Source organism: Drosophila biarmipes, chromosome 3R, assembly GCF_025231255.1.
Source record: "Drosophila biarmipes strain raj3 chromosome 3R, RU_DBia_V1.1, whole genome shotgun sequence".
NCBI lineage: Eukaryota > Metazoa > Arthropoda > Insecta > Diptera > Drosophilidae > Drosophila > Drosophila biarmipes.
In genome coordinates this window covers 14,345,935-14,368,743 of record NC_066616.1, presented here as the reverse complement: position 1 = coordinate 14,368,743, position 22,809 = coordinate 14,345,935, and the positions used below count along the sequence as shown (strand labels likewise).

The window sequence follows — 22,809 nt, the reverse complement described above, 5'->3', positions numbered from 1 at the left end:
AGTTCCCACAGTGCGAACCCGCTAAGTGTATCGACATCTCATTAGAACTTAGAAACCCCTGTGCAGTCCCCCTTTAACTGTTTTTCTTTTAACTTTCTAACAAAGGTTTTGAGCAAGATAGGCTTTAAAATTTATAAAATAATAACACGTTTAGCTAAGGCGAATATTTTAAATATTTAAAGTCAACTAATTTTTTTGTTTTAAGTAATACATTTGTAAGAAGTTGTATGCCCACACTTTAGGTTTATGTGCGGAAGTCACACTATACTAATAAATTTGTTAATTAAAGCCGACACTATTTTTAATTAACCTTAACAGTGATATGTAGTAATATAAACTTTCTTAAATGAGTATAGTTTTAGATTTTCATATAATTTAAAATATACTTGAGCATAGAATATTTTACTAAAGAACATAGTTACGAATGGTAGAAAGTATCTCCCAAGTCTCCTGTCTAAATGTAACTCCTTTACAGAGTTCCCACCGTACGCATACTAATTCCGTCCTGCCTTTATTACAGAAATTAATGCGCCAGTCTCGACCCAAAAGCAGTGCACGATTTCGATCGGCTGGCGGTATGCGGCCCTCGCTCTTGGCCGGAAGTTGTGGCTGCGTGGGCTCTTGGATGATGGCCCAAACGAGTGCGTGACCCTCGAGGCAGCGGGGGACATTAGGGCCCTGGCCGCTGGCGACTCCTACTGCCTGGTGCTGCTCCATAGCGGTCAACTCTACAGAGTGCAACCGAAACTGCAAGCGGTACTAATAATTGTCAGACTAGAAGCTCCTCCCCGAACGAATCAGGGAACAAAGCGCTCTATCTTTGGAGCTCCCAAGGCGCCTGCCTCGCCGATCATAGAGCATATTGCCTGTGGATCGCACATAAACGTAGCGATCACGGCGGAAAACTCCGTGTACAGCATTCCCAGCTGCCTGCACCAGTTTTCCGAGCGTCAGTTTCGAGTGAAGCAGCTTCAATGTGGCCATGAGCACGCCGTGCTCCTCAATGTCAACGGTGACGTGTTCACCTGGGGAAACGGACTGTAAGTAAAGGCCATAAGTGCAGTTGGTTCAGAAGTGAATATGAAGAAATGTCTGTTATTTATACGGGAAGTTTCAAAAAGCAGGGGTAACTTTAAAAGCAAACAACTCTATTTCCCCTATATATTCCAGTATTTAATTAGAATTATTTAAACTACTATTTTAAGTCCAACATTTTTTCTAACTGAATGTATTAAATATTCTGTAAGTGCATTTCAAGTTCCGCATCCCAAATGATTCGCTTTTCTATTCTAATTTCTAAAAATTTCTCCACTTTTGTGTCATATTTAACAGCCGCGGACAGCTGGGTCAGGCCGTGCTGAAAGTGGAGGAGACGCCGCACTTGCTGGAGGCGCTGGCGGGGATCAAGGTATATATTTTATACCACTTATCTTAACAGTCGTACAGTCAAGTTTCTTGCAGATAACTCAAATTGCTGCCGGCGGTTGGCACAGTGCGGCCATATCCGCCTTCGGAGACCTCTATACCTGGGGCCTCAACTGCAGCGGCCAGCTGGGGATGCGAGTGATGAAACCCGATGGCTTACTAAAAGAGCCCACTGTATATCCGCTGCCCCAGTTGCAAGATCTGCCCGAATGTGGTTGCTCCCAGGAGGCGGAGAGCAACGATGAGTGTGCACCGCTGAGGGTGTTCGCTGGATCTCGTCACACTCTGCTGATCCGCCGGTGCGGGCGGCCATGGGCCAGTGGTTGGTGCAAGCACGGTCAGATGGGCAAGCAGCTCCAAAACCTGTCGTACTTAGACGCATTTCAGGCCCTGGATGGTATCATCATGAACACTACCTCCGACGATGTTTTTTGCGGTCCTTGGTCCACGCTGCTTTATTTAAAGGGATCGGGAGATTGAGCATGATTCTGCCGTAAAAGGGGCTGTTAATCCCATATTTTAACTTAAGCAACTTTTTAATTAAACAAGATAAGAAGGTAAGTTTCCTATTAAACTCAAAGACCCTTTTATGTTTGGTACAAAATGCCGCCGACGGGCGTTATGCACTTTTTTTAAAGTGTAATTTGGGCGGTTTTGAACGATGTAAAGAGCTTTGAAAGCTTTTTTATTACTCCTACAGCAGAGTCACCGACCATTCTACCAAACATTTAGTGTGCCAGTGCACTCATGGTTGTAAAGTCAAGTAAAATTGATTGTCAAGTTTTGAAACTGATAAGATTGATATTAATTTCTACAAGGGAAAGTCAAATTTGTTGGGAAAGATAGTTATTCGCTGCTTTATCTCATCTCTATTTATTTCAAACCAGAGTACTGATCCAATTAAAAACTAGAGCAATGTCCATTGATTCGGGAATTTAAACTATGTGTTGAATTGAATTGAATCGTTATTTTTTCGATTACGTTTATTTATTCTTTTATCCCCTTATGGATTACGTGCATACTTTTTTTTGACAGTTGGGAATCCCTATTTTTTGACAGATAGGCCGTGAAAAGTGTTTTACCTCACGCAAGTTGAACCAAATTACTGAATCCACGGAAAGATAGAATCTTCGGAATGTTCTCGAACATACCGTAAGTTAAGAACGTGGCAAAGTCTGATCTCTGGCTAGCAACTCCCACCTCCTCGGCTTTCAGGCCCAGCATGTTCTGCGTCCTGATCTGGCGCCTGGCCGTGCAGTTTCTCTACCCTTACGCATACATGAACTGCTCGCTGCAGGAGGCGTTGGACAATGAGCACCTGATCTGGAGCAAGGGGGATCGCTTCGAGGAGCTGTTGATGATTCTGATGAGGAGCTCCTTGCGGGTCACGCTCATGTTTGTGCTAATGATGGAGATATTGACCTCGGTGAACGAAGCCTTGGGTATGCGACTTCCGTTGGCCGTCAGACCTTAGTCTGGGGGCTGAACTCCGTCCCCGATTATTGCACTCCTCCATCGGTTTATACGGCCCCATCAAAACAACAGAGCTGAAATAATTTCGTCTTGGGGTAGGACCGCCATTGTGCCAACGTTCGTTCGTCGACGTCGCCCGTCGTCGCTGCCCATTTAATCAGTAAATTGTATTTTTAAAAATGTTATTAAACAATATTTGCCTTAGCAAAAGTCAGACGCTCGCGGTGCAATAAACTTTTCAGCACTTGAGCCGTTCGCTCGAGTGACTGAACGACTGACTGATTGACTGGCTGACTGACCGGCCGACTGATTGACCGAACGAACGACTGACGTTGGTGTTTTTTCTTTGTTTTAACTTTAACAGCGACGCGAACTCGTGATTATTTCGATTTCGTGGAAGTGCGTTCTACGCGAAGGTTTCCATAGGAGTTTCACGCGTGCCATAATAGTGATCCTTACGATTGCCTAATCCCTTGTGAAGTGGAATTTTTCTGAAATTGCTATTACTTCTCGGAAGTAATAAATTGATTAGAGAATGTAGAACAATATTTATATGAACCAATTTTCCTCAGATTTTATTTTGTTATGAACTGATCAAGGTCGGAAGATTTTCCTGTTTACACTCCTCCTACTTTTCATCCTTATAACAAGGGTAATTATTAATCCACTGAATAGTTGACAAATCGTCCTAATATAATTTTTTAAGGTCTCCCAAGTGTACTGATCTTTCCCCTAAGTTTTCCACTTTCTTAACCCTAAGACCTATTTATTGTACCGCCTTTAGTGGTCTCCTCTGCCTCACACTTCGTTAATGCCCATATCTGCGTTCTCGATCCCATAAGCGAATTTTCCGCTATAAAGTCTGTGGTCTGCGAGCGAGTTCAACGCTTTCATGTTATTTGCCAAATGAAAAAGTAAAAAACAAATGTTTATCTTATAATGCACTGGGTGGCAGTTCAGTGCAGTTCTGGCGACTCGCACACATGGTGCGTAAATAGGCTTTGCTTTTGGGCTTTGCTTTTTCATTTTATGGCCGCCTTTTTTTCGAGTTGGCAAACTTTGTTATCGTCAAAAAAAGAAACTCCCGGTGGGATATGAACAGGAGGGGGGACTTGTCACTTTTAGGTCGTGAAACTATTTGCAGCTAGAAATTGCCACCGCACGGTGACTAAGTGAAAGAGAGGGCCAGATGTGTCCAGAAAGAGAGGGCCAGATCGCCGGGGAGTTCAAGCGCCTCGCTCAAGGCAATTGCTGTCTGCAGCTTATCAGGGCGACTGGAACCACTCGAAGCAGCCAGTACGAAAAAGTGCTAATTGTAAACCCCCCCTTTGCCAGGGGTCTTCTTTTCGTTACTCGAAAATTATAATTCATGCGTGCCAGCAGACGCCAAAGTTTCAACAGAACTCAGTCAATCATAACCAAAAAAAAAAGGCGGAAAAATGGGTGCCCAAGAACACTCCTCTTTGGCCTGGCCGTTGTCTGCACCTTCGGTTTGGGGAGTGTTTATGTTTGCCTCTGTCCAGGAGGAGATCCCTCCAAGTGCGTGCCACTCCGCATGCAACGCTGAGCAAGTGGCCACCAGTAGCCGATTCGGAGTCGGATCCATGTCCATGTCCAGAACCATCAACACCCGCCTCAATAGAAGTACAGGGAGCACTGGGAAGTAGCTTGATTTTTAGGGGGGCAAGAACCAGTTGAGTTACATTAGTTGTCAGGGGGCTTAAAAATAATTACTCTGACCTAGCTAAAAGGAGATCAGCTGGTAAACATTTTTGCAAACCTATTTAAATATTTATATTATTATATTTTATATTTATATTATTTTTGTTGCATCTTTACTTTAATAGAAAAATATTTACAAATGTCCTTTTCCTCCTAAAAATGATTTTTCGACCATTAATAATTAATATATTTATATATTATGTAAATATGTATTCATCTAACGTAATACAAGCCATAAATAATCATTAAAAATATAAATTTAATTTTGTAAAATCGTAAGCGGTCTTAGAATGTATTTAAAAAATAACTTCACTTTAAATAGCTTTACTTTGAGGTCCTTTTCTAGCTTAATATTCATCAAATATAATTTAAAATAAATATTTTTCAATTTTCTAATTTTTACTGTACTCGCATAGGCCTTTTTTGTGAGTTTTGCGCAAAAACACCAAGGCCTGTCCCATTTCCATACCCATCCCCACCCGCTCTCCCACTTCCTGACCTACCTTGCCTTTCTTGGCCTGGCCAACACATGTTGGCCCGACTGCACTATCTGTTTGCCCACCGCCTATTTGCTTTTGGGCGTACATTGAACCGCAGGAGGCCAGAACGCGGCGCCACCCTCAACTAATCATCACTTTGTTGCTGCGTTAATGACTCGCCTTGGATTCGCCAACTCCCTTTGGAGCTTCCCATTTAAGTGAGTGCACCAAAAAAAGGAACAGAAATGGGGGAAAAAACGTATAGGAAAAAGGAAGTCGTGTTGGAGAGCGTGTTCCCAAAACGTTTTGGCATCCCAAATGGATGTCGGGGCACCGGCTCCTCCCCTATCACTCAAAGTGCCATAAAAATTATGCATGAATGTATTTGCTTCATTTCTGCACTTTTTTTGTTTGCTTTACTTTCTAGCCAAATATAAAAGTGCCGCACCCCCCGAAAAAAAGGAAAAACCAAAAAAAAGGGGGAGTACGAAAATGAAACGAATGCAGAAGCGTCGCATTTTTACGGCTCCATTCATGTGACGACGGAAGTGTCAAGTGGCTGTTGGCAACTCGTCGCCGACGAGCAAAACTTCCCCAACCCCCAGTGAAAAAGGAACCGTAACCCAAGGGCCACCCACTTTTCCTGGGCGTCCTTTTCGTCAACGTCGCCTCTGTGCATCGAAAATGCCGTTATTGTTGCCAGTTGTCTACATGCTCTATGCTCCCATGTACATCACATCACACGGGATCCCCTGGTCGCCCCCCATATCATTTTTGTATTTTTTTCCAGCTCCTCCGAAAACCTTTCCACAAATGTCTACTACGTGTGCCCAAGTTGCAGTGCCGCTCTCTCTTTCACACCCTCTAGCCCCGTCTCTTTCGCCACTGACGTCTGCCGTCGAGTGGGCAAACTTTTTAGCGTACGAACGTGTATGTTTCGTTTTTTACCATTATTTTTTTCTCACATTTTCCTCCGTTTTTGCCATTTTTTTGTGTGTACTTTGCTTCATTTTTCTATGCCCTTCATTTAGCTGGCTTTGTTCTTTTTGGGGTACAGTTGTGCTCTTAGGGTTAAGTAGCCCCTGACTCGGATGAATAAGTAGCTGCAGATGCCAGATCCGAATGTTGACGTTGCCATCTTTTGAAAAAGACAGTTTGTTTCTAAGATTTCTGTTTAAGAGTTCGGGAACTAAGAAAAAATTCTTACGATACATATTATTTAGATAGTATGTTTTTAAAACCATGATATCATAAAGATATTTAAAAAAATCATCTTTAGTATCGTTATTTACAAAGATGTCCAAAAGTATGCAATCCTTTTTGTTCACAATGAGGCTGACAAATAATTTAGAATTCTATCTGTTGATTAAAAATTTTGAAATAATTATATTAGATATAACATTTAAATGTTACACTAATTTAAAATATATGCAAAGTTATTGGCTGAAACTATTTAAAACATCGAACAACTTAGTTTAATCTAACATATAAACCTATTTACGATTACTTCTAATGCTTTCCTTCTAATAGTTTTCTTATTTGAAATCATTTCCGTCATTTTTCCGTCCCATTTCAGCTAATTCTTGAAAAACAAACATAATAATTTCTGAAAATTACTTTAAACAAGGCCAACGTTATCGCGAATACTATTCACGATTATTGGTTTAATTCCATTACGCACAACTGCTGGGAAGTGCAATTCCAGAACAAAAAACCCAACAAAACTTCCCAGATAGTCACTGCAATTAATGACATTTGACTATCAACCCTTGACCCGCCGCCCAGGAGCAGAACTCCATGTTTTGGCACCCACTCTTCGTGAAAATTCCATGACAGCTGTCTAATTTGTCGCCGTAATTTGCGTTGACAAGTTGATTGTCCCGTTCATGGCAGCCACTCCCTAATTGCAGTTAGAGCCACTTACATAACCAGCAATGATAGACCCGATTACATGATTACACTGCCGGGTAGTGGCACTCGAATGGGTCCAGGCACCCACAGAGTCCCGGCCAAAATCCAAGCGGCTTTCGCTTTCGGTGCTTGTTTCTGGCCTAGCGCATCCTCGGCTGGTTGCCCATTTGCATTGCCCTCCGTCTGCCGGTCTAATGAAATTCTGTGTTGCCACTCTTCGACCTTCACTGTGTGGGCACTCCCCCTTGTTGGGCTGCAGTTTTTGGCCAAACAAAACGGCGTCCATGACCATGGCCATGCTGCCAGTGCTGTCTGGCCCGGCTCCCATGCCCCTCGGTTGTTATTTTTGGCATCAGCAGCATCAGCTTGGTAACGAAACGAAACGTGCCGCCTGCCAGACTGCATTTCCCGGCTCTGGCCGCGTGCCACCAGCTGCCTGTTGCCTGTTGGCGGTACACTGGGGAAAATAATAGGTTGTGTCAAGTTAAGCTCAAATGTTTATAAATTTGTTAGGTCTATAAGGCATACAAATGAGTTGTTGTCTAGGGACAATAATGCGTAAAATAAAGTAAAAATAAAAAAAATTAAAGTTTGATTTTATAAATAACAACTCCACAAACAAACAACAAACAAAAATTATAGGTTATGTGGTTTTAAAAAAAAAATTCCTGAATCATAAATTATAAATTTGGCTTATTGCTTGGTAGTAGCAATATTAAAAAAATATTAATTATAAAAGCAATATTAATTCATAAAAAAAGTTTTTAAATTTATTTTTTTTAATCTTTAAGTTTTTAATAGCGTTATGTTATTATTTACAATCTGAAATACAGTTTAAACTATACATTAAAATTAAATTCGTACAACTTTGAAATATATTCCACAGCACCTTTTCTTGCTGTGTACTTATATCTGTGGCATTGGGGCGATGCCGGGCACTGGAGTTGGACTCGGATTTGTGTGGCACTGCATCCTCTGGCGGCGGCGGTGGTGGCAGCGGTGGCGTGGCGGTGATGCTGTGGTGGCATTGACATTGGCGGCGAAAGTGTGGCACCAGAGGCAGGCACACTTCGCAACGGTTGTATTTTTGGCTTGTTGCATGCCGCCATGCCACCGTGCCACCATGCCATTCGACTGCCACACTGCGTATACGTAATGCGAGTGGTCCATTTTCGCGTGAGCTCAAATCCAATGATTCCATTGAAGGAGCATGAATGGAGATTACGGCATTATGTTTAAGTTGAGTCCTCCATGTCGCGTTGAAAACTTTCGGAGAGTTCTTCAAGTCGAACCGAATGTGCTTGGAACTCGGCGACTTGTGCCATTTCCAACTCATCCACTTCCACTCCACAACTTTCCGCTTGAAGTTGTCTTCGCCCTCGTATGCGAATCCATTCCCATTTTTAATCTCACCCTCCTTACGATAATATGCACAATTTTTTCCGATGTCTGGCCAAAAACCGTCCACATGGCTGTCTTGTCTACTATTTTTTCGCTTTTTTCGCTTTTCCGTCTGTCTTTCGGCTTAGTTCCCCGAACCCAGGCCAAGCATTCGATTTACATGCTTCGATACTTTGCGATTCTCCAACTCCGTCTGGCAACTTCATCTCGCCCGGCGTATGGGTATTTCTCTGCTGGCCTTCCCTATTTTATTTTCTTTTTGCCCTCTGCTTTTTGCTCGTTTGCATATTAAAATTTCATATATGAATTTTTGCTTTATTAATATATCTTGCAGTTATTTTCGTTGGTTGGCTACGGGTTAGTTGGGTTCTTGCTCCATTTGCCTCATCAAACTGCAAGCTGAAATTAAATTTCATTTGTGTCTTCACAGCTTAGTGTGCATGCGGAAGAGGATGGTAAGAAGAGCACTGCGGTTCTGGGTTTTGCATCTGGCCATGGATGGGGTTCTGGATCTGGGGATCCGGAGCTTAGCCAGCGCGAATTATTGAATTATTTCGCCAGCAGCTGGTAAATTCGATTTGCTCGCTGGCTGCCATATCACTTGCAGCATATGTATTCCGGATCTGAGTATCTTCCCCAGCATTCGTATCTACGTATCTACGTATCTCCGTATCTGGGTATCCCATGTACATACATGGATATTCCCATCAGCGTGCGGAGTTCAACTAATTTGTTTTTACTTCATTGCATCGACTGGGCGTCGATGACGACGGCGACGTCATTGAAAATTAGACAAATTGGAAGAGTCAAAAAGGCAAAAAGTATAAAAATAATGTGAGAGGGGAAATCAGCCATTCCATAAACACCAGAAAGTGTCTGTGGCTGTCTGCGTTGGGTGCGAAGAAGTTGGCGAGCCAGAGCCATACAGCCGCACAATCAATTTGCACACACCAATACCGCGATGGCATGTCATTTAAGTAGCAAACATCGCGCCCCCAAATGCGATGGCAGTAGGGGTATTCCATTTGCCCAAATGTGCCATTTACTTCGCTCATAAATTGGGCTTTATGATGGGTGTTATATGCTTGCCATTCGTTGTTCAGATGTTGGGGGTACAATCAGTTTAAATACAACTTTTCTTTAAAAAATCTTATTTATTTCCCAGTGAATCCCAAAAACATGCTTGGTATTATTTTTTAAGATACTATAGGATATTATAAAATCACTATTTTCTTACAAGATATTGGGAATTACTCAAGGCATAAATATGTCTAAGCATTAACCTACAAAAAAGTAATTAAATCTTTTAAAAAATGAAATTTAAACAACTATTTTGTAAGTTTAGATGAAATTTTATCATTTTTTATTATATAAATTGTATAAAAAAAGAAAATATACGGTTGAAAAAAGAGCGTCGTATTTGAAAGGGAATCTATAGTTTGTACAGAAATTGTAGCATACTTTTAGACACCTTTCTAGTAGTTTTCATTTAAGGTCATCTTCAGAACTTTATTCAAGACCCTCGGCTGTATGGCATTAAGATACGAAATATAACCCTGACCATCCCTACTGAAAGACATTCTATCTCCACTCTTTTGGTTGTTTTTGGCTTTTGTTTCTGCTGTTTTTTGTTGCTTATGCTTTTTGTGCGCTTCGACGCGTCACCGCTGCGCAATGCGTGTGTGTGCGTGGCGTGAGTGTGTGTGTGTGGGAAGTTTATTCAACCAAAGGTTCGGTTCATTGAACTTGGCCAAATGGAATGGCGAATATTCGGTTGTCGTAGGTTAGTTAGGCTGTCAGTCGCCCATTGTGCATTCACGAAATGAAGTTGCGGCGAGTTAAGCACCCTCACTCCCCCTCTCTTTCTGCGCCAATATATCCTTCTCTTTCCTCACTGCCCCTGCTGTCTCTATCGCACTCGGGGCAAATGGCATTTATGAGAACGCACAAAAGACGTACTGTGAGATTGAATGAATGGCTGGTTGACAAACTGACTTGAGCGACTGACGAAAACTGTGACGAAAAGTGCAATGGCAAATGCATTCGCACTCACAAATACATGTGCACGTATCAAAAGCGCATAAAAAGCAATAAGTGAGCACTTTATGGCACTGAGGAAACGGCGTTTGGGCAGCCTTCTCCATGTGTCGCATGTTTGGCAAGTGTGGGTTAAGCCCCCGGGGGTTAAGGGGCTCATCCGGGGGTTTTGGGGGCCGGACAGCCCGCGTAGGGCACAAAATAAACAGCGATCGTAAAACAAATAAAGCAACAAACGGCGGCTCAGTTCTGCACTTTTTCCCGATATCGATAAAAGTCCAATGAACCTAGTCGTTTCTCGAGTGCTGTGGACATATCAAATCTAGACCCCATATCAATAGAATACTTCTTTACTTAATGGTAAAGTAAGGGTAAACAAGAAACTTGTATAGTGATTTATATTTTATAAGTATTTCCTTAAGGGTTTAGAGCAAGATATGTCTGTCTAATGATTTTTTAGCTATACCATCTTTGAATTTCAAGATATTTTCTTGCTTTTTCTGTCCCTTAAAAAAAACATTTTCAACTAGTTCTGGTTGCCAAATCAGCCCTTTTTTCTATTCTACGAAATCGTACGCCTTGATGGCTTCTGCTCTGCTTTGATTCCGCTGCCTTTCAATTGTCACCGACGAAGATCCACATCCACAAGTCGACGCCAACTTACCACAAAATCTGCGGCGAAAGGGGCAGCAGCAGGAGGTCTGGTTCGGATTGGTGGCGTCTTGAGGCAAAGTCAGTTGGCTGCAGACGGAAGACCAGTGCGACGGAGGCCCAAAGCTTTCATAGACGAAATATGAGGCGCAACCGAAATGCCAAACGAAGCCGGGTCGGAACCAGTAGACCAATCTTCTGCCTATGCTCCCTACTTCCACGTACCCCTCCCCATGCCCATTTTGCATATGGGTAATTTGAGAACATTTGCGCTTTAACTGCATGGGAAAAACAAAAATAAAGAAAGAGTGCAGCCGGTAAAAAAGATCCAGCAAGAGAAATATGTGCACATGTGTCGCCTGCTTTGGCCTGGCCTGGATATCGACAGTAGGACTTCTGTAACGTATATTATAAAATACTTAAACTTCAGACATCAGTGTACAGATCTTTTCTCAAATATTAAAAAAATATATATTTATCATATCTACTTTTTTGGGATTAAAAGTGTTGATAATAAGAATAAGTTCCATTTTGATAATCTAATGAATCTTCAATTAATATTACTATGTTGTTAGGATTTTTGAAAGCTAAATGTATTTTGATATAATTTTCCAAAATAAATGATCTCACTTCAATTTTTCAAGAGGTTTTAAAGACTTTTTGAAAGTTTGTTGATCGAACTTTGATATGGTAACGCCTTTGAAAGTAACTACTATTTAAAGATCAACGAAAATCTAATCTAAGGCAATCATTCTAAGCCAAAATAACATTAAATTGAAATCCTATGAGAAGTATACTGCTTATCCCAGTTCAGCTTAGTCAGTCCCCACTGTGGGCACATATCTCGGCGGCCGTGCCCGTGGTGTAGTGCTTTCAAAGGCCTAAACCGATGTCGCCTTGTTGCTGGTTGTTGGTAGTTCGTATCTGGTTGTTGGTGCTATTGTAACTGACTTTGAGGGCTTCATCATCTGCTTTCGGCTGGTTACTTGGCTCCGCCGACGAAAACTGACAGCGACCATGGAGTTGAGTCGAGCAGATCCAAGTGGTATGGTGGTATGGTGTGCTATGGCACGGCATGGTGTGGTACGTTGTGGCATGGTATGGCATGGAGTGGTGTGGTACCGCCTGGTGTGGAGTGGCTTAGGCTTAGGTTTTGGAGTAGGCGCTTCCAAGGGTAGGAGACACCGAAAACAACAACAGCAACGTCAACTGGCGGCGCATTTCAAGTTGACTTTATTTTCAGCGTCTACTGGCGTCCGTCTTTGGGTCCGTTGGTCTTTTCGGCCCCTTGGTCTCTGGGCCTCCTGGTTTGCATTTTAACTTGGCACTCTCTTTATTTGCATTTCTTTTTAGCCTGTTTTTTGTGAGTTCCTTTGGCTCCGAAACTTGATGAATTGGGAATTAATTCCTTTTGACAATGTTTTTTTTAGCATGCGAAATAACGTCCATAATAGCTCTTGAGGAAAGTGTGTATGCGTGTCTTGTACCGTCTAGAGTTTACAGCGGGTATAATAGGTACAAAGGGGATTTAATTACAATTCATAAAATATATAATGATATTTATATTTTTAATTAATTCAACCAATGTGAAAATTTCAATTTTTATGATATTTTCTTTTAACATTTTTTCGTCTCCTAATTAAATAATATCTTGAGCTTATAATGTTCTGAACACGTACTAAAATATTTATATTGACCTTTTCTATCCCGTGCCTGATTTGTGAGATACTTTTTCTGCTGGTATTTTGGGCATTTGATACCTTTTGTGGCTGGACTCATTAAATTGGCTCTTCAACTGGCACTCTCATCCCTTCCAAGGCTCACATATAGGCATTTATTTACACATTGGCTAAGCCTGTGACTTTTCCGCTGCTCACCCGCCCTCGCCCTCAACCCTTTCCCCCGGGATTCCCCCAATTCATCGCTCTGGCCAAAGTTCATTGCACTTTTTGCGCAGAATTTGTTGCCTAACCAGCCGAAGAACAAACGCACAGGCGGACAATTCGAGTTGTTGTTGTTGCCGTTTGTGCTATTGTTATTGTTTTTGTATTTGTGTTTGTTGCTTTTGTTGTTGTTGTTGTTGGTCTCCTACTCTTCGGCTTTTTAGTCTCCTTGTGTGTGCGTCCTGTGTGTGCGAGTGTTTTTTTCGTGTTTGGCGTTAACATTGGCAGCAGGTGTTTGACATTGCGTCAAAGGTATTGCTGTTGCTGCACTGCGAGAAAAGCATGCCAAGTTAATGCTCGTTCATCTAAAAACATGGATATTATTTCTAATCACAAATGAAAATCGGACAAAAAATAGTATTTTAAGATTAGGATTTAATAGCTTATATTTTAGGTACATTTCTGGGAACGTCTCAGGTTCAACATTCTAATAAAATGATCAGGAATAGAACCAAACAAGGTGTTAACAATTTTTTAATTATTATAAATATCTACTAGTTTTCTTAACCAAAATTTAATGATGCAAAGATTTTATTTTAATTTTAAAATTGTAATTTTGTTTTTTGTACATTTGGTTATTTGATTAGTTTAAGTTAAACTTTGTTTGAACAATTTTTACAATTTTTTTTTTTCTTGTTATTTAATTATTTGAATTTGTTTTTCAAAGATAATATTTATTTTATGGTCTGTTGGCATATTTTCTCACTGTGTGCGGTGGTTGCTTTTGTTGTTGCCGCTGTTGCTGCTGCCACGGACTGGTTGCCTCAGCTCAGCCTGCCTCAATGCCTGACAGCCTGCCACAGGAAGCCATACAGTATTTCGCCCTGCTGGAGAGTGTGCGAGTGTGCTGGCCAAGTTGTTTTCATTGTTAACAAGCTCTCTGTTGTTGTAGGTCGCAAAATGTGAGGGCCAGCGGGGTGCGGGATTGCGGGCCATTTCAGCTTATGCGAAATTAACTTTCGGCGTGTAAATGGCTTGCACAATTAGAGCTTGAATTGTTTTTTTCGAGCGTTTTCATGGCAAGGGTGCTAATTATGCAGAATATGTGGGGAGAAGTGTTTAGCAGATGGCCTACTATTTTGCTAAAAAGGCATCTGTCAGTGGAGTTTCGAGCACTTACTAAATTATTACTTTAACATTTTTTGGGGAATCAGAAATACCCACTGCGTATATTTTAAGTTGATATGTAATTAAAAGCCAAGTGCCCCCAGTTCGAATTAATAGATTTGAACAAACGCTTGCCCATTGATCTGCTTATTGGGCTCAATAAAATCAGCTGCCATTATAATAATTCATTATACATCCTTCAAATTCCATAAGCCTGCCACTCATAAGTGGATAATAGCCCCCGGCCATTTTCAAATACCGAACCGATTGAGGTCCTTCAAAGGCCTTTTGCCCGCAAATGAACGCACGAATAAGTTTTCGCAACTAACCGACCAATCGGGCCAAATGGAAAACTAAATCAAATAGGACTCGAGCTGAAAGTCAGGCGGAAAGCACTCGATGTGCGCTGCTCGATATGCCGATGAATATATATTCTAAAATAAATATCTGTTTCCCCATGCCCACCGCCCATACTGCGATTGATGATGGCTAATTTAATGCCCATTTGCATTGGGTTTTTCCACGATTTCAGCTCGTGTTTTTTATTTCGAGCTACTCTCTTTGCCATTGGCCAACCAGCTGCAATTGAAAGCAAATATTGCGTATACGCCCCCGGGTTCGCCGGCACTTACGCATGATGTTCTGTTTGGCCATTTCTTTTTAGCCCTGCTGCTGTTTTTGTAATTTTTCTAAGCAGCCGAGGGTTTGGGTGGGGGTTTGGGTTTTGGGTTTGGGTTTGGCTGTGGGCTCGGCTGGGTTGAAGTCTGCATGCATAATGCATGTGTAAACGCATAAAAGGATATTGATCTGCCCCCAGCCAACAAAGCGACCGCTGTGCATCAGCCGGGGCTTATTTTTCCCCAAAGCGAGGGGTGGGTATTGGGGTGTTTTGGCCGGGGGGAGGGAGGGGGGACATACCATCGGCCGCAAAACTTTTTTTGCGCCATGAGAAGGAGTTGGCTAAGACAGCGAGAGAGTGCTGCAGGCCTCGAAAATTGCATTCGCATTTCTGTATAATTTTTCCCCCCTTTCGGTATAGGTATTATATGCATATAATGTGTGAGAGGGGAGGGGGGTGGCGGGTTTGTATATATACCTCGGCCATTATATGCAATTCTGCGGCACAACTTACGCACTTTTCGTTGTGCGTTTTTGTTTTTGTGCTCGCATGCGTCACACGTCCTGCGTGAGGTTTTCCCGCTCCTGGTTTTCTTCGACTCTTCTCCACTCCTGAGTGCGTGAGTTTGTGCTGCTTATGCAATATTTATAATTATAATCATATTTTCCATTCCCACAATGCCGCACAATGCGTATAACTCTAGCGACTCATTCTGCCGCACTGCTGCACGGGGCTCAGCCTTAAATTGCATTTAAAAGATTCCCACTTCCATCTCCACTCCCATCTCTATTTTTCCCACTTCCAAGAAGTCCTTCTCCTTTTTTTTATGAGCCACTCGCCTTGGGGCACTTCCTGCCGGCCGAAAAGTAAAATTCATTTCCCCAGCTCGGCACAAAGCCCTGTCACTCAGGGCCAAACGAAAAATGTTTCTGGCCCAAAACAAACCGAAAAATGCGATGGGAAAAGTATATATAGCTCGAAAAAAGACAGAGAACTTTGCATTTATAATTAAGCAAAAAATAAGGGACGGCAGCAGCATTGAATGGCCCTGAGATCCCCGAGGCAGATATAAAGATTTTCCGTGGGAGATAATTTAGTCAAAGGAACAGCAAATCTGCCAGGTTGAGTCACTTAACCAAATCGTTATCAAAGGTTGCAAATTAAGTGTACTTGGGAGATAAAAATGAGTGGTATATGTACCATTCAGAAAAGGTATGATCTGTGTAAACTAATTTTATGAAAAATGTTCCTAATATTTTTATATAATTCAACCTAGGGACTTTAAATCTCCTTTCTATTCCCATTTTGAAGAGATACATTAATTCATGTGTTTTTCCCTTTGTCCCTTTTCTATTCCTACCAAAAGTCGGTTGGCCTGTGAAAATTTTAGCGTGTGACGAATTCTGGAATTATTTGCCTTACCTTGTTAGCCGTAAACTTCAGCGCTTTTCGTGTTGGCCCTTCTTTTTGGTGGTCGCGCATATTTGAAAAGAGCTTAGCCAAGCTGGGCTAAGCTAAACTGCGGTTAAAAAATGTAAAAAAAAGGAACCATGTTAACCTCTTCTATGCAGGCACAACGTCGAAACGGCCAACGACAAATTTATGCTAATTTCGGACGAAAAAATTCCGCTGATGTTGCTGTCGTTGGCCGAGACCATAGAATGACATTAGTACATCGTCCATTATTGCCTCGAAACATGCTCTTTTGTTGTTTTGGTCGAAACATTTTCATGGCCTGTAGGCGCCACGCCCCCTTATTGTTCACATCCTGCGTCGCCCACCGCCCCCGAACCCCAACCAACAAAACTGCCTTTGCTGTCACGGCCTTTTGTTGGAAAGTTATGACCGCCGGCGAATTGTAAATTATATTTAATTAAGGCTTCATTTCGAATACAAACCTAGACTCAACTTCTTTTCATCCGTTTTAAAAACCGTCAGCGGCAGCGCCGAAAGGAAACATTCAATTGCATTTTTAATTAGGCGCTTGTCTCAGTACTTCTGAGCTCATCGCTTTTTATGCTGATGACTGGCAATTGCATTTGGCTTTTTGGAATATTCATATGGCCCACCAGGGAGATATATGGACATCCCCCGATTTGTTTATGGCCAGGTTTTGCATGACATCGCCAGTGGTGCGCTGACACGCAAAGCGTTTAAACTGCTTAACACACATATGCGATATTTAAAATTTTGTGTATGCAACTGGGCTTAGATTTGTAATTAGGTTAAATGCTAAATGCGGAAAGGAATAGGTCAGGACAACTAAGTTTATGAAGTTTTTTCTTACACTAACCCCCACTTTTATATAATTTGTATAATTTAAAATATTTTTATTTGCTTATTTTTATTGATCAAAAATTATTTACAATTAAATAATTTATAATTATAATGTGCCTGAAAGTATGAAACAATACATTGACAGTACAGATAATTTATTGAGAACAAGATTATCTTTTTTAAACTGCATACTTTTAGGAACGTACATATATTGACATTATTTAAAAGCCAACTACATATCTTTAAAGCTTGTTTATTTGAGGTAAAATAAATGCCTACCCTTAGTTCTTTTTATATTTTTTTGCTTTCCTGTTGTAACAGCGATCAAATCATTATCCTGATTTCTGATCCCAAGTCAGCCATAACCTTAAATGCACCTCCATAACTCAGATCCATAACAACCGATGTTTTTTTTTTTGTCCGTTGCACTCGTAAATTTTTGGCTATCGCTTGCTGGACAACTAAAAAACTGGCAGGCTGACAAAGTTCTTTTAGCCAGGCGAGTTGGACATATTTTAGCCAACTTTTTCAATTCATATATGTGCTGGCCAACGGGCAACAGGCGACAGCTGCTGCATTTGCTGCTGCCATTGGCCAACTACGAAGCCACTCAGATGGAGGCAATCGACATGAGTGTGGATGTGTGTGGATGTGCGACAACAAATGAAATAAAACCAAAACCGCAGGCACAAAAAAGTGGTTCTCTATATATTTTTCTAAAATCAAAATGTCCACTTTTTGCTCATCAACGCCGGTTGCCTGTTGTTCTTGTTGCCGTTGTTAATGCTGCCTTTCTGGCTTTCTGACTTCGTCTTTGGCCAAAGTTGTCGCCAGGCTCTTTTTTTGTTGTTCAGCTGGCCAGTTGCAGCAATGTCATTAACTTGGCCGCCTGCCTCCGTCCGCTGACATGGCAACATGATGCGCGATTTGAGCTTTAATGTTCATTCAGTTCTAGGTACTCGCTGCACTGGAAAGAAAAAGGACTTTATTTTTAAAAAGTTTTGTTACTTAAAAATAATTTCTTAAAATTATTGTAAAATTCTTATACGCTAAGTTGATCACAAGTTTTTAAATCATTTATAAATGTGCCTAAAAGTATGCAGTAAGAAAGTAAACGAAGCAGTTACACATTCAAATTATTTTTTTGCATACTTTTTGATACTTTTTTAGGGGATTTCAAAACGCTTGTGATTTCCTTGTATTATCAATATTACTAAAAAAAGAGGATAACCAATTTATTTTTTACTGAATTAATAATGTTTACCTTTTTTTATAAGTGTCTTTGCCAATTGTGCTTGTGGCGCTGCCGTTGCTTCTAATTTTTGCCAAAGTACAAAAAGTGCGTGTGCAATTATAAAATGCATTTGGTCTTGAGGATCGCTTGCAACCCATTTCGTGGCCCAACCCAACTAAGCACATCCCAACCCATCCCATCCACTGATGCAATGACTTTGATTTCGTGTCGCCAAATTGTTGAGTGGCTGCTGCAAAGGAAGAGGTTCATTAAAAAAGTATTTCAGCGCTGATTTTGCCACACATTTTTTGATTGCCCACTGGCAGCTACTTGGCCAACTGGCGGCTCCTTGGCCGTGGTCAGTGAATCGATCGGAACGGGTTGTTGGGCCCAAAGCTGGGCAAAAAGCGGCTCTTCGTCATCCCTGTCCCCATCATCATCATCATCATCAGAGGAGTGATTACCTTTGGTGCATTCGAGATTTGTGGTTTTTCGAACTTGCGAGGAAATATTCCTCACGGGCGAAGGCTTCCAACGAAAAAAAGAGTATTCTCAGCTGTATTCATGTATCCAGTGAATACCTTCGGCCGGTGATTGACACTCAGGAAATGTCAGGGAATTTGATTGGCTTTTATGATCGGCCGCTTAAGGTATTAGACAAAATGAGGATTTGCATATTTTTGCCGCTGTCTCGGCGAATAATTAGAATTCATAGACATGTGTCGCGGCCGGACAACGAAACTCCACTCAAACCCAACTCCCTGAAATGCGGTAGTTATTCTCGAATGCATTCGGCTTAAAGGTTCATTGACGCGTCCCACGGCGGAGGACAGAACAGGAATCAAAACGAAATGCGCCAAAAATAGCTAAAATACAGCACACAAAACCAGTTACCACGAAATGCAAAACGTTCGGCTGCGGAGGAACACAAAGGGAAGGCGGTCAAAAGAGACAAAAACAGCAGATAATTTTCATAATTTTTGCATTTTTATAGTACATTTTTACAAAAAGTGTCCAACGAACAAGGCTAGGGAATGTCATTTGTTACGAAGACTATAGAACATGATATACCCTATAAAATAGGAGGTGTTAACACATAATCACTTTCTAAAAAGTTAAGATTAAGATTTGTATAAGCTTATTAAATCACTGTTCAACCTAAAATAAATTCAGATATTTTAAGGAAATAAATTCTATACTATTTATTTTGTTATTCTACAACTAATTAGGCCTTTTTCTGAACTTCTTCTAGGGTGTACGAATCTTTTCTTGGGTGCTTTAACCGCTCTGAAGGTTATTCCAATGCAAATATTTACACAGAGTGGTCATTAATGGTTGTTTATGCGATTAAGCTGCTCTCCACATCTCTAAGTCTGTAAATCTATTGAGCACCATCGTTAATGGTTCCTTTGTGTCATTGGTTTTTATTTGGATTCTTACCAGTCTTAAAGCCGTTTTGTTTGCTACCATATGTATATTAAATATTAACAATAATATATAAATTTACATCATGTATTAAATATTATTAATAATTTATTAAATTACATCTTGTATTTCTATATTGGAGTCTTTGCTTGTTATAAATGTTACTAGTTTTTCTTGATGTTGCGGCTACTTTGGCAGCCTAATATGCAAATTCCAACCTGTGTGGTCTGGGCTAATTACCTGCCCGTGGGACTGGCCATCGAAAGTGCATTTGATCTTGGCTGGCACACATTCCGATCCCCGCCATTCGATTTCATTGATGGCATCGCCAAGTGGCGGTGGCTCCACATCTCATCTCATTCATTCATGCTGGCTGCCGGCGAATCCTTCGCCTGCATTTGGCTACTTCAGGTGCTCGTGCTCGGTGGTTCAATGGTGGCTCCATGGAGGCTCAATGGCGGCTCAGTGGCTCTGGCTTTGTGGCTATATGGCTGCCTGTGTTTGGGACACACCTTCTGAAACGCCACGCTAATCACGAGCAGAAGGCGAAGCGCCGGCAGCAACAACAGCAACTGCAGCAGGAGCAGCGCGTGGATAAATCAAAATGCAGTTGCGAGACGTGAGCAGAGCCGCCTTCTATCCACGACTCCACTGGCAGCATCGTCATCAGCCAAGAGCCCATACCCACAGCTCCATACTCCACACTCCGTACTCCATAGCCCACACTCCAGCCTCCTCTCGGATTCTGTCTGCATAATCCGCGGCTAAAGAAAGTGCCGCACATGGGAATTACACTGAGAAAAAGACTTAAATGAAGTTAAAGCTTAACAAATGTTCTCAGTGAGTCATGAAAGGCTTCTCTTATTTATATTCTATGTATGAAGACTTAACGATAACTAAAGAAAATTTAAGGTCTTTATTAAATAATAACTTAAAGTAATAACTCATTTATTTCTTTATGCGTATGTCTAATTAGTTTATAAAATTAAGACCTAAACACTATTGAACTATACTATTTAATATCTTACAAGCCAAAGAAATTTATAATAATTATAATAGCTGTATAAAAATATTTAATGTACACATATTTTTATAATATTAGTGTCTTTCAATCCTAAGGAAGTTAAGATAAATATTATTATTAGGATAATATTTTACTATGGATGAAACCTTTATAGTATTTAGGTATTTTATTTAATAAATATATTATATATGGTGTATTTTGTGGTATATGATAAATTAATGTATATTATATATGTTATATGATGAGATAAGTACTATCAATATCAATTAAGAACTAACTCTTGGGGCAGAACCCGTTATCCAAACATAAGCTGACATATTTTATTATTTAAGGTAATACCGACCTCAAAATATTTCCCACAGTGTACGGCTTAGCGTTCTTTGGCTCAATGGATGCTCAAGTCGGCTCGGCTAAAGAGCCTTAGCTGTACACCGGCTGATCCTCATCCTCATCCTCATCCCAGCCTCGTGGCCAAGACAAATGCAGACGCTGGCTCTTTAGCCGTATCTTTCACTTTGATTGTGGCTGGGAGTCTCGACTTCGACTGTGTGGCTCGTGTGGGGCTCGTGGGGCTCTTCGATGGGTGGTGCTGTGGTGCCGGCAGTCGTTAGCCTTGTCTTATTGCCCGTGTTGGCCAAACACTTGGCTACTGGTTGTTTACATATGTACGGGCAGGGGTATGGGTCCCAGCACGGGTATAACTCAATCAGCCCGAGGTGGAGGATCCTCCATGTGTGTGGGGGTCAGGTGACCTGCAACAAATTAGCCGGGGAGTTATGAACTCGGCCAGCGAAATGCCATGTATCTGGTAGAATCTGGTAAGCACACACAGAACAAGATGGTCTTGCCATAGTTGTGGGCCAGTTCTAATGAAAACCTAATTACAAAATCAGCCAATACTCTCAAGAGCCACACATAATTAAGGTGCACACTTGACTTGGCTCTGTCCTCGTCCTCGTCCACCGCCTGTTCCACCTCCTCGCCCAATTGTCGCCGTCTCCAATTTCCACCGATTTTCCCCTCGTGCGATGAAAAACGCATTTAAAAGCCACATTAATGACGCGGACTCGCTGCTGCTGCTGCTTCTGCTGCGACCACTTTGGTAAAATAGGAAATTGCTGCGTTCGGCTGTTCTCGTCCAGATTCTGGTCTATCTGTTTTTCTTTTTTCCTACTTTTTTCGTCCACATCTGCCGATAGCGACACAAAAACGGTTGCCTCCAAGCCAAAGTCGAGCTCGCTGCTGCTGTGTTGCCAGCGTTTTCAGCGCATTTTTAGTTAATTTACCAGGAAAAACATTTGAAATTCTTAAAAAAGTCGCAACAAGAAGTTGGCTGCTCACTTGGCGGCTGGAAAAAGTCACATCGCAACGTTGTCTGCACAACGCCTATCTGGCTTACTCTACAGCAAAGCTGGCTATAACAGCTAGGCTTTGCATAGTAAACTCCTGGGCTTACTTAAGTAATCATAAACTTTTCAATATTATTTTCTAGATATATAATTTATTAATTAAAATTTCTAGGGACCTATAATAACATTATTTTTGAGTTTTTTAAAGGTTTAATAATCATTTTTACAAAAAGTATACAAAATAGTAGACATTTTAAAGAAAATATAATTTAAAATGCTTTTGTATACAATATGTCTAAAAATCAGGGATAATTTAAAGAAAGTAGTACCTCTTAAAAAAAATACTTTAAAGCATTAATTGTTTTTTGTCCCAGAAAATTAAAAACAAAAAATAAAATCAGTCTAATAAATTTTATTATATATAACATCCTAACAATGCTAGAGGGTTAAGATGTATTCAATCATTTATAATTAAGAAGATTATAGACCATTATTTTCTTTCCAAATCGTATGTACTTTCTGAACAAAAATTACCACTGATAGAATTAATTTTTAAAAATATTTTACATATTGTAATCGGAGTACTATATTCAGTAGTGTTAGAACATTAAAATCTCCAATTTAAAAGGGTATTCATAGACCTGGTGGATGATATCTTTTCCGTACTTTGTTTGTTTAGATGGTCTAAACTTGCTGTTGTTCCCTCTGTTTTTCATTTGTCGCCACCGCCGT

At 41.0% G+C, this 22,809-nt stretch overlaps 2 protein-coding genes across 6 annotated transcripts in view; both read left to right on the top strand.

The window, feature by feature from the left end:
- The window catches only part of LOC108032242 (RCC1 domain-containing protein 1), a 65,488-nt gene that overhangs the window by 360 nt on the left and 42,319 nt on the right, over positions 1–22,809 (top strand). For 3 of the 5 annotated variants that reach the window (XM_050889529.1, XM_050889526.1, XM_050889528.1), the window contains 3 exons: positions 521–1,040; positions 1,333–1,408; positions 1,462–1,982. In XM_050889529.1, the coding sequence (XP_050745486.1) occupies positions 521–1,040; positions 1,333–1,408; positions 1,462–1,905 (1,040 nt within the window). In that variant the 3' untranslated portion in view covers positions 1,906–1,982. Of the gene's footprint in view, positions 1–520; positions 1,041–1,332; positions 1,409–1,461; positions 2,005–19,531; positions 19,684–22,809 lie in introns of those variants that run through there. The other 2 variants (XM_050889527.1, XM_017106106.3) reach the window with 2 other exon arrangements.
- Positions 2,341–3,108, top strand: LOC108031302 (uncharacterized). The gene is made up of 2 exons (XM_017104546.3): positions 2,341–2,577; positions 2,641–3,108. Exons 1-2 carry the CDS (start codon positions 2,561–2,563, stop codon positions 2,897–2,899), a joined length of 276 nt encoding a protein of 91 aa, XP_016960035.1. The 5' UTR covers positions 2,341–2,560; the 3' UTR covers positions 2,900–3,108.